Genomic DNA, 17,848 nt, shown 5'->3' with positions numbered 1-17,848 from the left:
AGAAACTCCATTAATAATATCCCAACCCATTAAAATGTAGAAAAATCAGATGAATATTGGAGAAGTAATCAAGCCTGAAATATAAATTTCAGATGTTCTTTTTCAGTTCATATACGCTGTGCATGCAAATGTTATAACAAAATATTTAAAAAAAAAATTATTGACATGAATTTCAGTTTATACTCACTGTTCTTAAGAAAACGTTCGATTATTTCGTTCTATAATGAGCACAGTGTACTATTAAGTTAAAAAATATAGATTGTATAATGTTTTAAAACTTACGAATGATTTTTTTAATGCTACAGTATTATTCTTAACCATTAACTTCTACACTTATAAATAAGTATTTTAAAGTAAGCATTATAATAATTTGTATTTGAAAATAATTTGTTTGATCACGCAATGTTTCAGTCAGTAATCGAAATAAATCTAATTTCCACAATTTTCAGAAATTCAATATTTGAGTGCACCGATAGAAATTTTGAAACTTGTTATACAATGAAGACGTTTAAATTTGTTACAAATTTAACATGGTAATAAATTGGATCAAATTTCACTTCTTAAACTTGATTAATTGATACTGTGGTTCAATTTATGGATGTTTCAATTTAACATCTTAATAAGGTTACAGCAAATTTGCACCGAGCTATGGTTCAACGTTGAACAAATTTTTCCGAGAATGTACAAATAAAATTAAAAAAAAAAAAGATTCTTTGAACATTTTACAGCTATAATATTATAAATAGGCTCCCAATCTCCAGGTGGGAATGAAGAGAACAAAACAGATCTGAAACAGAAAACACAATATTGCAAACGAACTGTTTCAAATCTGAGTTGTTTTCGCCATTCGCCTCTGGAGAATATGCGCCTATATTTGAGCATTCGAAGCTTGTTAATTTTCCCACTTTTATAATATTTAGAAGCAAATGGAGTGTTTGTCTTATAAACTTCCACCTCGGTTTCTTGGGATTACTCATTTCATATTTCACAGCTGTGTTTGACATAACTCACCTTTGAGATTCGAAGTGTCCCAGTAGGGAGGGAAAAATCTATTTCCAGTACTCTTCCCGTCCATGGTAATTTGGACCAATACGACGCATGTCACACAGGCCAATACTAGGAAGAGAAGGAACCTTCGGGACCCGGACATGGCATCCAGAATCCTGCAAAAAAATATATGTATCTTATAAATTGATACAAAACGTACATTGGATTTTAGATAGTTAATTAGTAGTTTTGGCGCTAAGGCCAAAAATGAATATCACATCATTAAAATGGTATAAATTGCAAGATTGAGCAACTTGTTAGGTTTATTTAGCAATTTTTGATATATCTACTCCGGGCTGCCAAGTTTCAACCCTTACTGGAAAATTTCCTCTAGAGGTAGCTGAGTTTATATTTTAACGTATGATTTATAACGTAACGTATGATAAATTTGATTTAAAGTTATTCTCCGAACCACTATGTGCATATTATAATATCTCCCTAACCACAACTGAACAGAAACGAACTGCGCATGCGTAATAGTCAGTCAGTCAGTGAATTTTAAGCGAGTAAGTCGTAGGAGATCCTCTCCTCTCTGCTGTAGAGTCATGAATGAAAATTTGTGTGTTTTTTTATTTTTGTTATGTTTAAATAAATTGTTTTTGTTTATTACCACGTTTGTCTGTATGTTGGTTGAGAAATACGTTACAATATGATTTAAATCTTCACACGAAACACCATTTTGTTCCTGCTCTCTCTCGACGAGGCTTTTAAATGTTGTCAATGAAAAGAAAAATTTAAAAATCGGAAAGCTTTAGTTTTTAATTGTCTACCAATCTTGATATATTTTGCAAAAAATATTTTAAATTACGAATAAGCACTTTCTATAAAAAAAACTTACCATTTTTTCCATGAATTCGGAGATCTGAACCCCAAAAAGGATAGCCGCTCCTGGTAAATATGGTCTTAATACTTAGGTCACGAGAGGAGTCCAAAAATTGGATCTCTTAATTTTAAAAAAGTCACATTTTCAACATTCAAATTTTTCAGGAGCTACTCGACCGATTTCGATCAAATTTTGTATTTTGCCATGTGAAATTGCATTCTTTAAAATGATGTAAAAAATATATACTTTAAAAGTCAAAAAGTTTTCGACTATTATTAAATAAAATAATAAATATTTACTAAAGTCATTTTTTTCACATAAAATTATCTTTGGATATAGATGAATTTTACATTAGTTAGCGAAAATTTTTCATTTAATTGAATTGAATGTAGGGTTTTATGACACAAGGTACAAGTGAGGACATGCTGCGCCAAATAACACGCTTTTATAGGTCAAAAGGTATAGTACATACTACACTTATTTTCATAAAAAAGCATGAAACATTTATGAAATTGTACAAGAGAATTCAAAGGTGATAATGGAATAAAATCATTTAAAATTGTCAATTCAATAAAGTTTTATAAAATCAGTAAAATTATACAAAGGAAAAAATGCACTTACAAACGTGAATAAAATAATAAGTAGAATTAAAACTTACATACAATTTAATATACCAATAGCACGTAAAAATGCAAAAATGTTAGGATGATGCGCATCACCTAACAAATGCTCTTTAGACAAAATAGAAGTACTAAAAAAAGGTAAGGTGATGCTGATTAAAATACGGGAAATGGATTAAAATATGATTAACAGAAAGTAAAACGTTACAAGTATTGCAATGAGGAGGAGGTTCCCCAAATAACAAACAAAGATGAGTAAGCCTAGAATGTCTAATTCGGAGCCGGATAATGATAACATTTGCACTACGGAGGCGAATCACTGACAAGGAGTCCAAACTCAATTTAGTAGCGAACAATTTATAATTCATTTGGTTATCCCACTGTTGCGGTCATAAAGATTTTATAAACTGTCGAACATGTAATTTTATATGTAACAGATGAATTTAAGGGAGCAGTAGCAGATCGCGAAGCTGTTTTGGCTAAATCATTGCCCGGTATTCCACCATGTTGGAACACAGTAAAACAAAATATCGAAATCTTTCTTATAAAGCAAATTAAATAACAAATGTTGCATATAACACAAAATGGGATGAGTTTCACAGTTAAAATGTTCCAGTCGGCGCTAAGACTGTCCTAATAAATGCAGTATTTCCGAGTCAAACCTGCTGAAATAAGCAGTAGTGCTGATAGAATGGTTACTGTTTCAGCCGTGAACACGGAACATATAGCTAGTATTTTATAGCTGCACGCGGCACCAACAATAACGATACCACTGCCTGCATAGAATAGAGATTTTGGACTGGAATATATTGATATTGATGACGACGAGCTTTGTATAACTGCTGAAAAATGGTTGGTGCTACATAAGGATTACTATATACGTCAAATAGAGAATGAAAATGGTCTTGTGAAACGTCCCAAGGTGGAATAAGCAAGTTACCGACTGATTGTGCAGGGGATTCGCAGATATTGAATCATTGGATGAGTGAGTACATGCGAGCATTAATAGGGCGAACATGTGAGAGCATTATAAATCCGCTGTAAACTTGCTGGAAGTGTTTCACGTTTAAGAGGCTGTGATGTGGATGACATTACGCGAAAATAATATGTTAGACATAACTGTAATCTCAAATCTGGAGGTAGTGGGTGACAATAAGTATACAGACTTTCCACTGGAGAAGTATGAAATGCGGCGCTAAATATGCGCAAGGCAGTATGATGCATAGTATCAAACCTTTTAAGGTGCGAAGTAGAAGCAGTGCCATATACTGCACAAGCGTCATCAATACACGATAGTATTACTACCTGATGTATCCATAGTAAGGCGATACAATCTGTACTCCAATACGTATTTGAAATGACGCCTAACATGTTCATAGTTTTCTCACTGCGTTTTCGCAACGGTTTAATACGCAAGAAAAAATTTTAACTTCTTGTCCAAAATCACTCCCAAAAATTCAGTTTCTCAATTATAGGTATATAGCTGCATTGTTAATGTGAATTACATGATTATAATGCAACCTGCGTAGCCTGCATAAATACATGCATGAACTTTTGGAGGGAGAAAGGGTCTCGTGTCAGCTTCGAGTGACGGAAAGGAGAGTTAGTTGCTTTTGGTATGCTAACTTTGGCAGCATGTATTATGACCGAAGTTGTCAACTGTGTCATTTATATTGTTGGCTGTTATCATAATGTTTGCATGACCAGGGATCCAACAGAAAAATATTTCAAATCGTTTTTGGTGTAAATTGTCATGTAGGTTTTCAATTGTATTTATAGTTGTATGTGGTTTTAGGTCTCTATTCTGCAATGCTTTTAGACAGCTCTTTGAATCTGAATATGCACACCATTTGATCGATTTTTGAGTACATATATATTGTAGAGCTAAAAGAATTGCATGAGATGCTGAAGTGAATACTGAACAGTTTGGATGTACTTTTTCAGAAAAATTCGAAACACCATTTGCAGTATGGCCATCAGTTTTAGATCCGTCAGTGAATATTGGATTGAAGTCGGTGTATTCTTCTCGACGAGAGTTAAAAATATATTGATAGATGTTGCAGTTTGTCCTTTTGTCAAGTGGCCACAAGAAGAAGACGAAAAAAAACGAAAGGTATTTATTTTTGAAGCTGAAATTTAAGGCCCGTTTTTTGTTGAAAAATTAACTTTCAAGTTAATAGGAAAAATGCGAATAAAAATTTCAAATATTTCCATGTTAAAATATGCCCTGTAACAAAAGAAACAATCCTGAAAATCGATTCATAATTTTTTCAAAATAAGGGACTGTAGAATTGTTCAAAATTGATACACTAAAAATAAAATGTGTTTCAAAAAAAAAAAATATTAGACTTCTTTTTACAAATTAAAATTCTTTAAATTCCAAGAACCAGAGTAACTCCAGATTATGATCTGAAACTTCAGAAACATCTACCACTGAAGTAAAAGAAATTGCTAAAGTGCGATTTTTCAACGGAAAACCCTTTCAATGTTTTATTTATTTTTTATAAAGAATAGAATTATTGAACTTCAAAGTCTTTAATTAAAGTTTGGAAACAGTTTTAAAATCTAATAATTGGACGTTTCGGATAAAAGTAATTAATTAAAAAAAAACTGTTTTTAAAATAAAACTATTTATTTAACATCGAAAAAATATATAATGTTCTTTCTGGCCTCGAACTTTAGAAAATAATGGAACTGGTCATTGTCTGACGTCTTTCAACCTAGAAGCAAACGATTTAATCTTGTGACATCATTTAACTAAGGATGAATCTGGCAAAGAAGAAAACAGAACACGAACTTTAACCCTCACTCGCAAAACCTGTCCGGAAATCAAAGCAAGTATTTAGTTTAGAAATTTCAGATATTATTCTTATAGTATCTGAAATACAATAAGAATATTGTAAGAGAAAAATTTCAAAGCAAGTTCAAAATGTCCATTTTTTTTGTTCAAAAAATAACTATACATATTTCGAATTAATAGTTTATAAGAAATTGGTCTCGATGGTTGTAGTGATTTTTTTTTTAAATGACAAATATAAATATATTTAAAGTAATAAATGTGCCATCCTAAATAAAGAACTTTATTGTCTGAGGAAATTTGGAAGTGTTTCTAATAATCGCCTTTCAACTTCTCCCAATTGGGTATAATATGAACAAAGCACAACTACTTCCACTTACTAGGAATAACATTTACCTTTTAGTTTAATTAATAAACTGAGTTTTAAATATGCTTACTAAATTCATAAACTTCGGTAAAACAACAATATAAATTATTTCCAAAGGAACTAGACTAATACAATTCCAACCTGGCGAGTAGCGACTTATAACAAGACACTTCGTTTGATGCTTTTACTTGTTGCTAGAAATCAGGTTCACAGAAAATGCTGTTTACTAGTTAAATTTAGTAGGAATAACACGATCTGTGACGTAGGCTATAGTATACCCAATTTCGACGTCACATGTAATCAAATATATTTCGATGTTGCCATTCTATTTTTCAATAATGATCCAGTAGATTTCGATAGCGTTTTTGTTTTTTAATTGTTTTGCAACACTATGACTTCATTTTTGTAAAGAATTCTAAAAATATACATCAAGGTCAGGTAATTTCCGAACAGCCTGAATGATTTTATAATCTTTATCAAAAATACGTACAATAACATACCCATTAGGCAATAGTAAATTATTATTTGAAGAGCTTACTGAATGAACCGGCTTAAGAGACATTTTAGTGAATTTGAGTAAATGAGCTGTTAAGTTTACACGTTCCTCCTTTAATAATTTTTATGCGTAACATTTGCTTGTTTTCACTGTGGATTTTTAATGTTTGTCATCGAATATAATTTTGTTTTCAAATATAAAATAAAAATGCATATATTTAGGCTTATATTCATAGAATAAAAATTTAACAACCTTAATTGGGAACAAAGTTGTGTCAAATTTTATCTAGCCTTGTTGCTCCGAAAACCGATCAAAAACGATTAGCGTGAGCTCAACTTACACGGATTAGATGTTTTACCGGTATGTATCGCCCTAATTGGCGAGAATTCGATAATTTTTGATGTTAAAAAAGTCTTCTTTTAAATAGCGCTGATTGTGATCAAAATTTTATGTGTAATTTCATTATATTTAAAGGTATTTCTAAAATAAAAGTATTTTTATCACTTTTATAACAAAAAATGTATAGGTATAGTTGTTGAAATACATAAATTATTTTAAATTTTTCATTAAAAATTTGCTGTTTCATGCAAAACTAACACATTTTAATTTCTAAAAATGTTTATAAAATTTTTTTTTTATTTATTTTTTAATCATGGTAAACTACGCGATCATGATTAGTTAGGCGACTTTCATTTTTCTTCATAATTTGGGTTACCTCTTCACAAATTTCTGCCGTAGAACACCAATCCACTCAGTGAACTAAATACATACAATCAACACTTAAACTTTTATTCTACAAAATTTGTTTCCCTGTTTTTATTCCTCCCTTATTGACCACGATAATGATTCGTAGGATTTATTTTTCTCTTTCACTTTCAACTGCTAGACCTTAAGTATATGGAAAATACTGTAACAAGAAACATCCAGGAAACAAAATATTTTTCAAAGGCGATCAGTGTAACAAGAAGCAAACTTCAGTGACAAAAGTAGCCAACATTGTCGAAAATTCGAAAATGAAAATAATTACACGTTATGTCGCGATCGGTATGTTGTAAGTGATGAGAAAGATACATTAGAAATTTGTTTTATGGCATTTAAAATATGGCTATTTTTGCTATTCTTTTAAATGAGGTTTTTAAGTTCTAAATAGTCTATTAGTGATTAGAACGCAAGCATACAAATAAACTTGACAAGCATAAAAGAGTACTAGGATTCCTAAATAAATAGTTTTTATTTTTAATAGTCTATTAGTGAATAGAACACAAGCATACAAATAAACTTGACAAGCATAAAAGAGTACTAGGATTCTTGAATAAATAGTTTTTATTTTTAATAGTCTGTTAGTGATTAGAACACAAGCATACAAATAAACTTGACAAGCGTAAAAGAGTACTAGGATTCTTAAATAAATAGTTTATTTTTTTATTTTTAATAGTCTATTAGTGATTCGAACACAAGCATACAAATAAAGTTGACAAGCATAAAAGTGTACTAGGATTCTTAAAAAAAAAGTTTTTATTTTTAATAGTCTATTAGTGATTAGAATACATGCATACAAATAAACTTGACAAGCATAAAAGAGTACTAGGATTCCTAAATAAATAGTTTTTATTTTCATTTTTAATAGTTTATTAGTGAATAGAACACAAGCATACAAATAAACTTGACAAGCGTAAAAGAGTACTAGGATTCTTAAATAAATAGTTCATTTATTTATTTTTAGATAGTCTAGTAGTGATTAGAACACAAGCATACAAATAAACTTGACAAGCATAAAAGAGTACTAGGATTCTTAAATAAATAGTTTTTATTTTTAATAGTCTATTAGTGATTAGAACACAAGCATACAAATGAACTTGACAAGCGTAAAAGAGTACTAGGATTCTTAAATAAATAGTTTATTTTCTTATTTTTAATAGTCTGTTAGTGATTCGAACACAAACATACAAATAAACTTGACAAGCATCGAAAACTGTTATCATTCCTTAATAAATAATTTAAAGCTTTTTATTTTCATTATTATTTTATTTCCATTAGCTAGACAAAAGATTACAAAGAGTTAATAAAAAATATAAAGACATAATTTTAAAAGTATAACTAAAAGAAGAAAGAAGTCATAGTGATCTTGCCTCCCAATACCTCCACTCCTCTGTTGCGCATCGCAAGCAGATGGCGCTGTCTATTACCTCTCCATTATCACAAAGTGAAAAAGTAGGATCGGTTTAAATGACCATGCGGTTCAGATGAGAATCAATGGCAACAATTTAAATCAGATCAAATAATAACCAAAACGAAAAAAATATTTAAAAAAAAAATGAAAAAAAAAATGTGGTGATATTTCAGTCGAAAAATCCAATTTATAGGCTCTTGAACTAAGAATGAAGCCTAATAGGTAAAAAGCAAAACAGGTTGCAAGTAATGGTGACCTTAAATCATAAAAAATTCAATGCCATAAAGTTAAATGTAAAAGGGGAAGAAAAAAAGACATTTTCTAAAGTTTAATGGCAAATAAGCTGAAAGCGGTTAAGCTCCGTTATATTCTTTTTAAAGATTTTACAGAATGTACCGAGTAACAACGGCATAATTTAACAAAAATATCAAACAGTGATCGAAGTTATGTCATGAGCTTAAAAACCTAGGACATTTCAGCATCATGGGATACGTAATTATCTATAGAAGATAAGCCATCCGAGAGATTCAACAAAACAATGAACAGACTTTACTGAACAGAATATTCTAGTATCGGAAAAAAATTAGTATATTTTGGATTTTTTTCTTTTTTTTCCCCTTCTTGAAAGGGATAAAGCGTATTAAGAATTCTGAAAAAAAGTATTTCTTTATAAACTTAAGGATTGCAAAAATCAATTTTCCTACAGCATTACATAACAAAATGATAGTTGTTTTTTTATTTATTTATTTTTTCTTTCAGGATGTGCAGGCGAATTAGACAGCACCTGAATTTTAGAATTTAGATGAAAAACATTTTTTTTTCTTTTTGATTAGTCATGTAAATATTTTTTGAATTATTTATAATTATTTAATTCTCATAATTTATAAGTAATTGCGTACAATCCTTGCGTACGAAAGATGATCCCCAAAAAATGCGTACGAAACATTTTATGCATGTCGAATTATAATCTATAAGACATAAGTTAGATGCATAAAAGTACAACTTAAAGACTAATTTTAGTAGTTTTATTATTTTAATAAAAAATTTTTCTTTAAAATTATTTTTTAAAAAAATGCTTACATACTGGTCGGAAAAGTTCTGCCCATAACGACTTGCAACCCGCCAAAGCTCCGAAAAAAATAGGATACGGGCTCGGCCATTTTAAAAAATGTAGTTTCGAAAAGAAAAAAAGCTATTTAAGACACTACTACAAGGTGCTTTGAAAATATTCAAAATTCGATAGTAAAATATTTTTCTGTTATTTTATGGTGACACATTAAATTCAAAACAAAACAAGAATTCAAAATTCCTAAAATGGCTTAAGACCTTACGAGGACGCTACACCGTAGGAGAAATTTTTCATGATAAATTCATGAGAATTATTTGTTTCACCTCTATTGGTATTATAAAATTTTAAGTGCTTTTTTATTTAATTTTCAGTGAAAAGTGAGTTTATATAAACCTTGATGTTTCAAATACGGCAAATTATCAAAATGCAAACTAATTATTTCCGGATCTACTGCGCAAATAATCAAAATACAAACCAATTATTGTCGGATCTACTGCGCAAATTATCAAAATGCAAACTAATTATTGCCGGATCTACTGCGCAAATTATCAAAATGCAAACTAATTATTGCCGGATCTACTGCGCAAATTATCAAAATGCAAACTAATTATTGCCGGATCTACTGCGTAATCCTAAGTAATTTCGCCATAATCTGTTTGCCTTTTCATATATTTTTTTAGCATTTGAAACTTCATATTTACTCTGGGTTTACCTGAACTCAATTTTTCTATATATTAAATTTTAAATTACTTATGTAGGTGGAAAATAATTTGAAATGAAAGGCTTCTCCCGCGATAAAGCGTCCTCTGTAATAAGAATTCACGTTCTGGGAAGATTAAAAAAAAAAAAAAAATAGAATTACTAAGCAGTAGGCTCATAAAACGTCCCACTGTCAAAAGAAACATTGTACACACATAACAAAAACAAGCAGTCACTCCACGCGCTAGAAATTGTTTTTTGTGTGATGTTAGAAAATTAACTGGTTTTATTACTGTTTTTATAGTTAGACTTAAAGAACGCCAGTTGTAAAGTCTCCTCTTTTTACGTTTATTCCGTTTGAGTAATCAAGAGAATTTTGAACTTCAAGAAATATTTTACGAACTAGACTTTCATTATTATCTTCTCAGACGGTGCGTTGACTTAAAACGTGTTCCTCTTACTAATGTCGTAAATTCGGTAGATTAGTTGAATGGTAAGGCATAAAAAAAAAAAATTTTTTTTTCGCCTAAGTACTTTTTTGTTAGCGTTTTAAATTTTGAGAGAAATACAAATCATTTTTTGCTGGCCAGGGACAGTTATACAAATGCAAAAGAAATAAATCATAACATTCACTTTTAAACAATCTAAATAATGATAAACTAACAACTAATATATTCCAGAATCTTCATTATAAGAAATAAAATTTTGTGTAACAGAACACTGGAATACTTTTAATGGTTAAAAAACTTGGAAAAAGAATTATTATCATTATTTTTTTTTCAGTTATAGTAACTTTGGGGGAACTGCCTTGGTTAAAATAAGATCAACAGTGATACTAATAACTTTCCCCAGCGAGACATAAATGCAATAAAATAGTGTCAAAATTATAAACAAATGGTTAGAGCAAATTTATAGGTCTAAAAAAGAAAAAAAAATGAAAATTAAACAATTTTATTATCCCAAAAGTTAACTAAGCAGAATTTGAAACTCACCAAATAAACGCTCCAGCAGAAAAAAATGTAATAATCTTTAGGTGGAAAAAAGTAAATAAATTAATAAAAAAAACTCAAATTGAAAGAAGAAAAAACTATTTTACGATTCACAAAATTTTTATTTAAGTAAATGTACGCAAAAATTATTTGCAAAAACTTATTATTTGCAAGAAGTTATTCCTAAATGAAAAAAAAAAACATTTAAATTTCAATTACTCAAAACTTTCTCATAATATTTAATTGAAAATCATATTTTATTATTTTCGCTACGCTAAGTACATATCTGATAAAAAAAATATTAATATTCTAATACATATATAATAGTATTACCACATTTTAAGCTTTAGTGTACTCAATCGTTGATTAAAGACCCCCTTGCATGCATGCCACTGCAGTGGCATGCCCCCATTTTATAAAAACATCCATTCCTCCGGTTTCAGTTTCATTCCTCCACTTTGCAAAGACGTTCATTGCCCGGTTTCAGTTTCATTCCATCACTTAATAAAGACATTCATTCCTCGCGTTTAGTTTCATTCCATCACTTAATAAAGACATTCATTCCCCTTTCCACTTTCATTCTATCACTTTATATAGACATTCATCCCCCTTTCCACTTGCATTCCATCGCTTTTTAAAGACATTCATTCCCCCTTCCAGTTTCATTCCATCACTTTTTAAAGACATTCATTCTGCCTTCCAGTTTCATTCCATCACTTTTTAAAGACATTCATTCCTAGGTCTCAGTTTCATTCCCCCAGTTTATAAGGACATTTAATTAAAAAAATTTCATAAATATTTATTTGCAACTAAGAGATGACAAATCTCAATTATGTTCAGTTCAATTCAATTGTTGTTTTTGCACGGTAAACAAAAGCATGCGTAAAAGTAATTTTACGCTCAGAATTTTTTTGATCATAAATAAACATTTCTACACCTTAGTAATTTATTGCTTTTTTTCGCTGGTTTAGCCACTAGTCAGAAGTTCCCTTTTGAGATTTAAGAACAACTTAACTATTTTCAGGAACCACAGCAGATCTATCAAATCAAGTTAGTATATTTTAAACTTGAATTCAATATTAGGCAGATATTGAGAGGCTCGTACAGTCGAAAATATTACGGCCTCCTACTGTAATTCTTGGAAGTGTTATTCTTCTAACAACTGTAATTTCACTACCCCTCGACAGCTATGAATTTATGTTGAACACATAAAGTAAAATCATATAATATAGCTGTATCAGTTAATAAAAATTAAAAATAAAAAAATTGGAAAATGAAGAAATTAGAAACAACTCAAATAAAAGGTAGACAATTAAAATCACTCATGAACAATAGCTAATTCCTAAATCAGAAATTAACAGTTTATTACTGTGTTGATCTATTAAATGTTCCATCCTGACCTTCGCTACTTAAAAATCGCAGCTTATTTAAAGTTTTGCCATTACATCCAAGCGAAACTAATTGCAAGTTATCCCTTCTGCGTGACTACATTGAATCATAGTACCGGCAGTCTATTAGTCTGACGATTGTGAATAGGAATAAAAAAATAACGAAAGTGGTCTGTTAATGGCTACTGTAAAAACCAGTTCTTGCTCGTATTCATTGTTTCAATAAAAGGAAAGAAAAAAAAAGTAATGAGCCTCTCTAGTATTGAGCATGTAGACCTTGAATGATATCGTTATTATGTTAGATAAAATGGTCGATGTATTCTTTTTATTTAAAAATTATGCAAGAGAAAGAATACACATGTCCACTTTTCATTGTACATTAGAAGACTATTTGTATTCAAATGAGAGAGCTTGAATCATTAGTTTGTTAACTACTTGAAATATAAATTAATATACACGTAACATTATAACATAGAATTTCAAGTTATCATTTATAGTTTTTTTGTAAAAATAAAAGGTAAAAATAACGACCTAACGACCTATTAATTCACACAGCTTGAATTAATTATAACATACAGTGAACGCAATAAAAAACCATTTAAATTGATTGGTTTATTTTCAAAACAGTATATTAGAAGTTTTAGAACACCTTGTACCTTAAAATGGATGAAATTTTTTGCAACTTTAAATCAATTTATAAGATAAATTAATTCATCAAACGATTACTTTGTAATATGACAAAGGAACACTAGTTTTAGTTTTAAACATTTTAATTTTAAATATCATTAAAAAACGAAATAACAGTAAAAAAAAATAACATTAAGAAAGGGCGATAAAAAGATATAACATAATAATACTGCTACATGAAGGATAAATACCACATAATTATGACCCGGATTTCGATGACATTTTTTTTAATGGCAATTTTTTTTCTAAATTTTTGGAAATACTTTTTATTTTTTATTTTAGGACATATTTACTTTTTCACGCATTGTTTTACATAATATAAATGAATAATTTTTTTCTATGAAATTATTTTACCTTTTATAAGGTACAACTCAATATTTCCTGCAAACCCTAATTGCTTTTTCCGCATTTAACATTTCGCTCATGGGCTGCAATAGTGGCACAACTAAAAAAACACGCGTTTTGGACTAAAAATAGGTGTAAATATGAAAATAGACATTCTTTCAGTAGCAATACTAGCACAACTCATAATTACAACTCGAAGGTAATCTTCGTTTAAGCAAACTAAAGCATTTCTTATGCATTTTCCTTAGAATGAAAACTTTAAACCCACTTCGTATCTCAAAACATGATTTTTTTAGTTGTGCCGCTATTGCAGCCCATAAGCGATTTATTTCAAATTTGAAGGATGATGTTTTGATATCAGCATCTGTTCGCGCTAACTTGTTGGTTCACTGAAATCTTAAAATTAATCTGGCCGGTTCTTTTAATCGGAATAAATTTAAAAGAATATGCATATAAATACATCAAGAGTCTAACCTAGAGGTGTTTAAGAGTTTTATCCCATCAGTCAGCCAGTTTTTTTAAATTTTTTATTTTTACTTTTCATTTATTTATTTTGAAGTTTTTTGCGTGTTACTATCAGATTGTTATCAAAGCTTGGTGAAAGGTTTGACGCAAGTACCGATACATGTCGAGTTCTCTTAATAATAATAAAAATGTATATAAAATAATAAGTAAATCGAATTCCAATTATAGTTTAATTATAACGGAGTGATTTATATTTTGAGAGCATTTCTTAGTATTTGCAAGGACAGTTTTTTGCTATTTTTAAAAGCATTAAAATCCAGGCACAAGTTAGAATTTTCTTTAATTTAATGTAATGTGTTTATTAATTATCGCATCCTGTTAATTCTTTTGTCCAATGAAAATACACCGAAGGTAAGACAATGATTTTCGACAACTAGTTTCTTTAATAATTACTATAGAGATATTTACAGAATGACCAAAATGATTTAAACAGCTCAAGCTCTTCCTAAGCTAAAAATCCAAACTTGATTGCGTGCACTTGATTTGAGAAGTATAATGAGCTCCCAGAATGCACATAAGTACCCGAAGCTAAAGAAAACGGCAGCACAATCAATATTTAGAAGGGCTTTAAGTAGCAGGAAACCAACATTAAGAAAAAAAAGGTATACGACCCCATCAAGAAGTTGCCACACCCAACATTAATCATAAAGCACAGCTTTATTTCCGTTCCTAGACATTGAACACGGAAGCAATGTAAATAAGAAATGAAATGATGCATTCAGCATCAAAATCGGTTTAATCCACCCTTTTTTCAAAAGAAATTTTTCTTTTTATTTTCAGTTTTCATAGAATCTTAAAGGCATTTGATTGAAACAGTTCTCTTCCACTTGATTTAAAAAAAATAAAAATTGTGACATCAAAAGAAAGAAACATGAAATACTTGGAGATAAAAAAAAAATTCCTCTTCATATTGCGGTCATATGACGAGCACTAACATATTATTATGAATTAAAACAGATCAATTAATTAAATTACTACTAAACTTATAAAGCTTAAACATAAAATTTTTATAAGATAGTCTTCAACACATTGAGTGTCGGGTCAGCCATCGGTGGCTGACACTGGACTTTCCACTTAGGCCACGTCAGCCACCGATGGCTGACACTGAAATTACATTTATACCGCGTCAACCACCGGTGGCTGACTTTGAAATTACATTTAGATCGCGTCAACCACCGGTGGCTGACACTGAAATTGCATTTAGGCTGCGTCAACCGCTGACACTGACCTTTCACATAGGCCGCGAAAAACAGTTGGCTGACAGCGTATAACATGATATAGAACTATAAAATTTACACTATTTTATGGAATTGCAGAAAATTTATTCAAAATTTACTCATTTATTGTGATTCTTGGTTTAATAAATTCAATTTAGTAGATTTTTATCCACCACTATTTCTACATAATTCGTAGGCTTATATAATTCACCACTTTTGTCAGATAAGTCATGAATAACCTTCTAAAAAAATGGCAAAATCCGTCTAATTGCAAATTTAGTTTGTAGTTATTTACGTGGCACAATGGGCAAGTTATGTAAAATTAGCGTAGCGTTCAACGTGTTAAAGCAGTGCTCCCTAAACCTTTTATTGCCGTAGACCGGTAAACGTTTGATAATTTTATCGCGGCCCGCTGAGGGAGAGGAAGGGACTTTGCTAATATTTTAGATCATATTGATTTAATAATTTTACTTTGCATTTAAACATGCCATTAGAACAAAATACAATTGCATGGGAGGTACTGGCGCGACTTTAAGTGACGTCTCTCAGCTCCCGGTTAACCTCTACCCCGAAAAAGTGGTCCAATCCAAACCAGAGAGAAAATCAGTAAATAAAATGGAAATAATTGGTGACCCGGTACACTTTGATGCATGGACCGATACGGGTTTGAGAGCAGGGGGTTGTAGAACACTGCGTAGTATCACATTGATTACATTTTATTTTTTTACCGGCGTTGAACAGCCGACCCAATTCTGGGTTTACGACGATCACTGTTCAACTCTGTAGCCTAGTAATTTAGAACCCAACCCAGAAGACATGTGAATTCTTGAATCAAGCATTGGGGAGAAATTTGTCTTCGTGGAGGACTTTTTGATGGAACTAACCCGTATCTGAGTAACATTTTCTAAACATTTCGTAACGTCAGTTTCTTCTTAGCGACAGCCAATATACATACTTTCTTTCAACTTATCACTTTCGACAAGAATTCTAAATATATATATGCATACATATTGATGTTGATTACAGAACACTTCATATGCATCGAATAATTAACGATGATTTAACTGCAGGTTAAAAACTTCGGAGACATAACCCTTACTTCGATTATCTTTAAGTTTTAAACGCAAAGTATTTACGCACTGAAGGATCATTATTAAAATATTTAAGTACCAATTGACTGGAAACATTTTAATATTAAGTATCAATTTTATAATACACGTGATGGAAAATCTTATTACTTTGATATAGATAAACTATATTTAAGCTACATTACTACGTTAAGCATTTATTTAGAATAGCTTTGTATTTTTATAAAATAAAAACTCTGTTACTAGAATTTACAAGGGTTGTTGAATTCAACATTGGAACTATGAAACGAGTAATCTTTGCCACGCAAGATATTGGCTAGATTTCTATGACGATCAACAAAAGCCAAGAACAAACTTTTGTAAAGATCGTTCAGGATTTGACAAAAACTGTATTTAGTCATGGCCAGCTATGTGTTGAACTTTACAGAGTGAAATCTTTTTGAATCACTGACCATTGTCACCCATTCCAAAAATAAAAAATTGTGTCTATAAAGAGATATTATATCAGTAAAATATTTGACAGTGTATTTAGTAGTGCTAATTTCACAAGTATTTTTTGTCCTCATGTTCGAATATTTAAATACAGTTATGCTGTGCAATCGTCTTGGATACTTATTAAAGTTTATATGTTCTACAAGATAATTTTGAAAGGTGACCAAGTTGGCCATCAAAGGCGGATAATATTTATATATAACTACTCATTCGGCTGCTTTGATCTGTTAAAGGTTGACAATTTGTATGCATCACTGCTAAATGTAAAAGAATGGGTTTAAAAAACTAACTACAATAAGTGAGGATGGATTTATACGAAGGCATTATAAAAATACAATAATACTTTCGTATAATTTCATCCACCGGAACCTCCCCGATTTACAATCACACAAGTTCAAAGTATTTAAATACCTGTGACACACATAACCTCCATTGAATGTGCCTTAGCCTCTAGTTGTGCTAAAAAACAGAATCTTTTAAAATGATAATTTCTCTTATATGGGAACTTCCCATAAAATACGCAATAAGTCAGGAACTTAACTGAAGTTCTCGGAACGTAAAAAACGTCTCCCATGAGCAACGGAGCCGAAATTATTTGCTATGCTTTAAGCTTTCATAGTGAGAATTATTTTGTTTTCTTCACTGATGTCACACTTTGGAATTAGAATGAATAAAAAAATTAGTATGCAAGAAAGTAACTTAAAAATTGATGGATTAAGGCAAAGGTTTCGAAATAATGTGCCGCGAGGTGTTTATGACTTTCTTCAAGTCTAATGGTAATCCTTTAATAAGAATAGTAATCGGTTAATTTCTAAAAAAATTCAAGGTCGCTCATCAAAAACATTTTCAGAAACTTCCAATTTGTGAGCAGATATTTTTTTTTTTTTAAGGTTCTTAGTGGTAAATTTATTTACTTTCATGATTCTTAATTTAGTGAATTTGATTACAAATTACTTTGCCCACCATTTAAAATTCGAATAAAACGCAATTTTTTCTAGTTATCGCGTAGGCAATATTAACCAAGCTCTT

The 17,848-nt window shown here is 30.3% G+C and overlaps 1 protein-coding gene across 2 annotated transcripts in view; it reads right to left on the bottom strand.

Annotated features, from left to right (window-relative positions):
• LOC107439934 (carbohydrate sulfotransferase 1) overlaps nt 1-17,848 on the bottom strand; it is a 75,673-nt gene that overhangs the window by 18,963 nt on the left and 38,862 nt on the right. For both annotated transcript variants that reach the window (XM_087151901.1, XM_016052687.4), the window contains exon 2: nt 1,012-1,163. In XM_087151901.1, coding sequence (XP_087008027.1) covers nt 1,012-1,163 — 152 coding nt within the window. The remainder of the gene's footprint in view (nt 1-1,011; nt 1,164-17,848) is intronic.

This window comes from Parasteatoda tepidariorum, chromosome 9 (assembly GCF_982258835.1).
Source record: "Parasteatoda tepidariorum strain Cologne lab strain chromosome 9, Ptep-v5.0, whole genome shotgun sequence".
Lineage (NCBI taxonomy): Eukaryota > Metazoa > Arthropoda > Arachnida > Araneae > Theridiidae > Parasteatoda > Parasteatoda tepidariorum.
The sequence above is the reverse complement of the archived record's forward strand: the minus strand, read 5'-3'. Positions and strand labels throughout refer to the sequence as shown.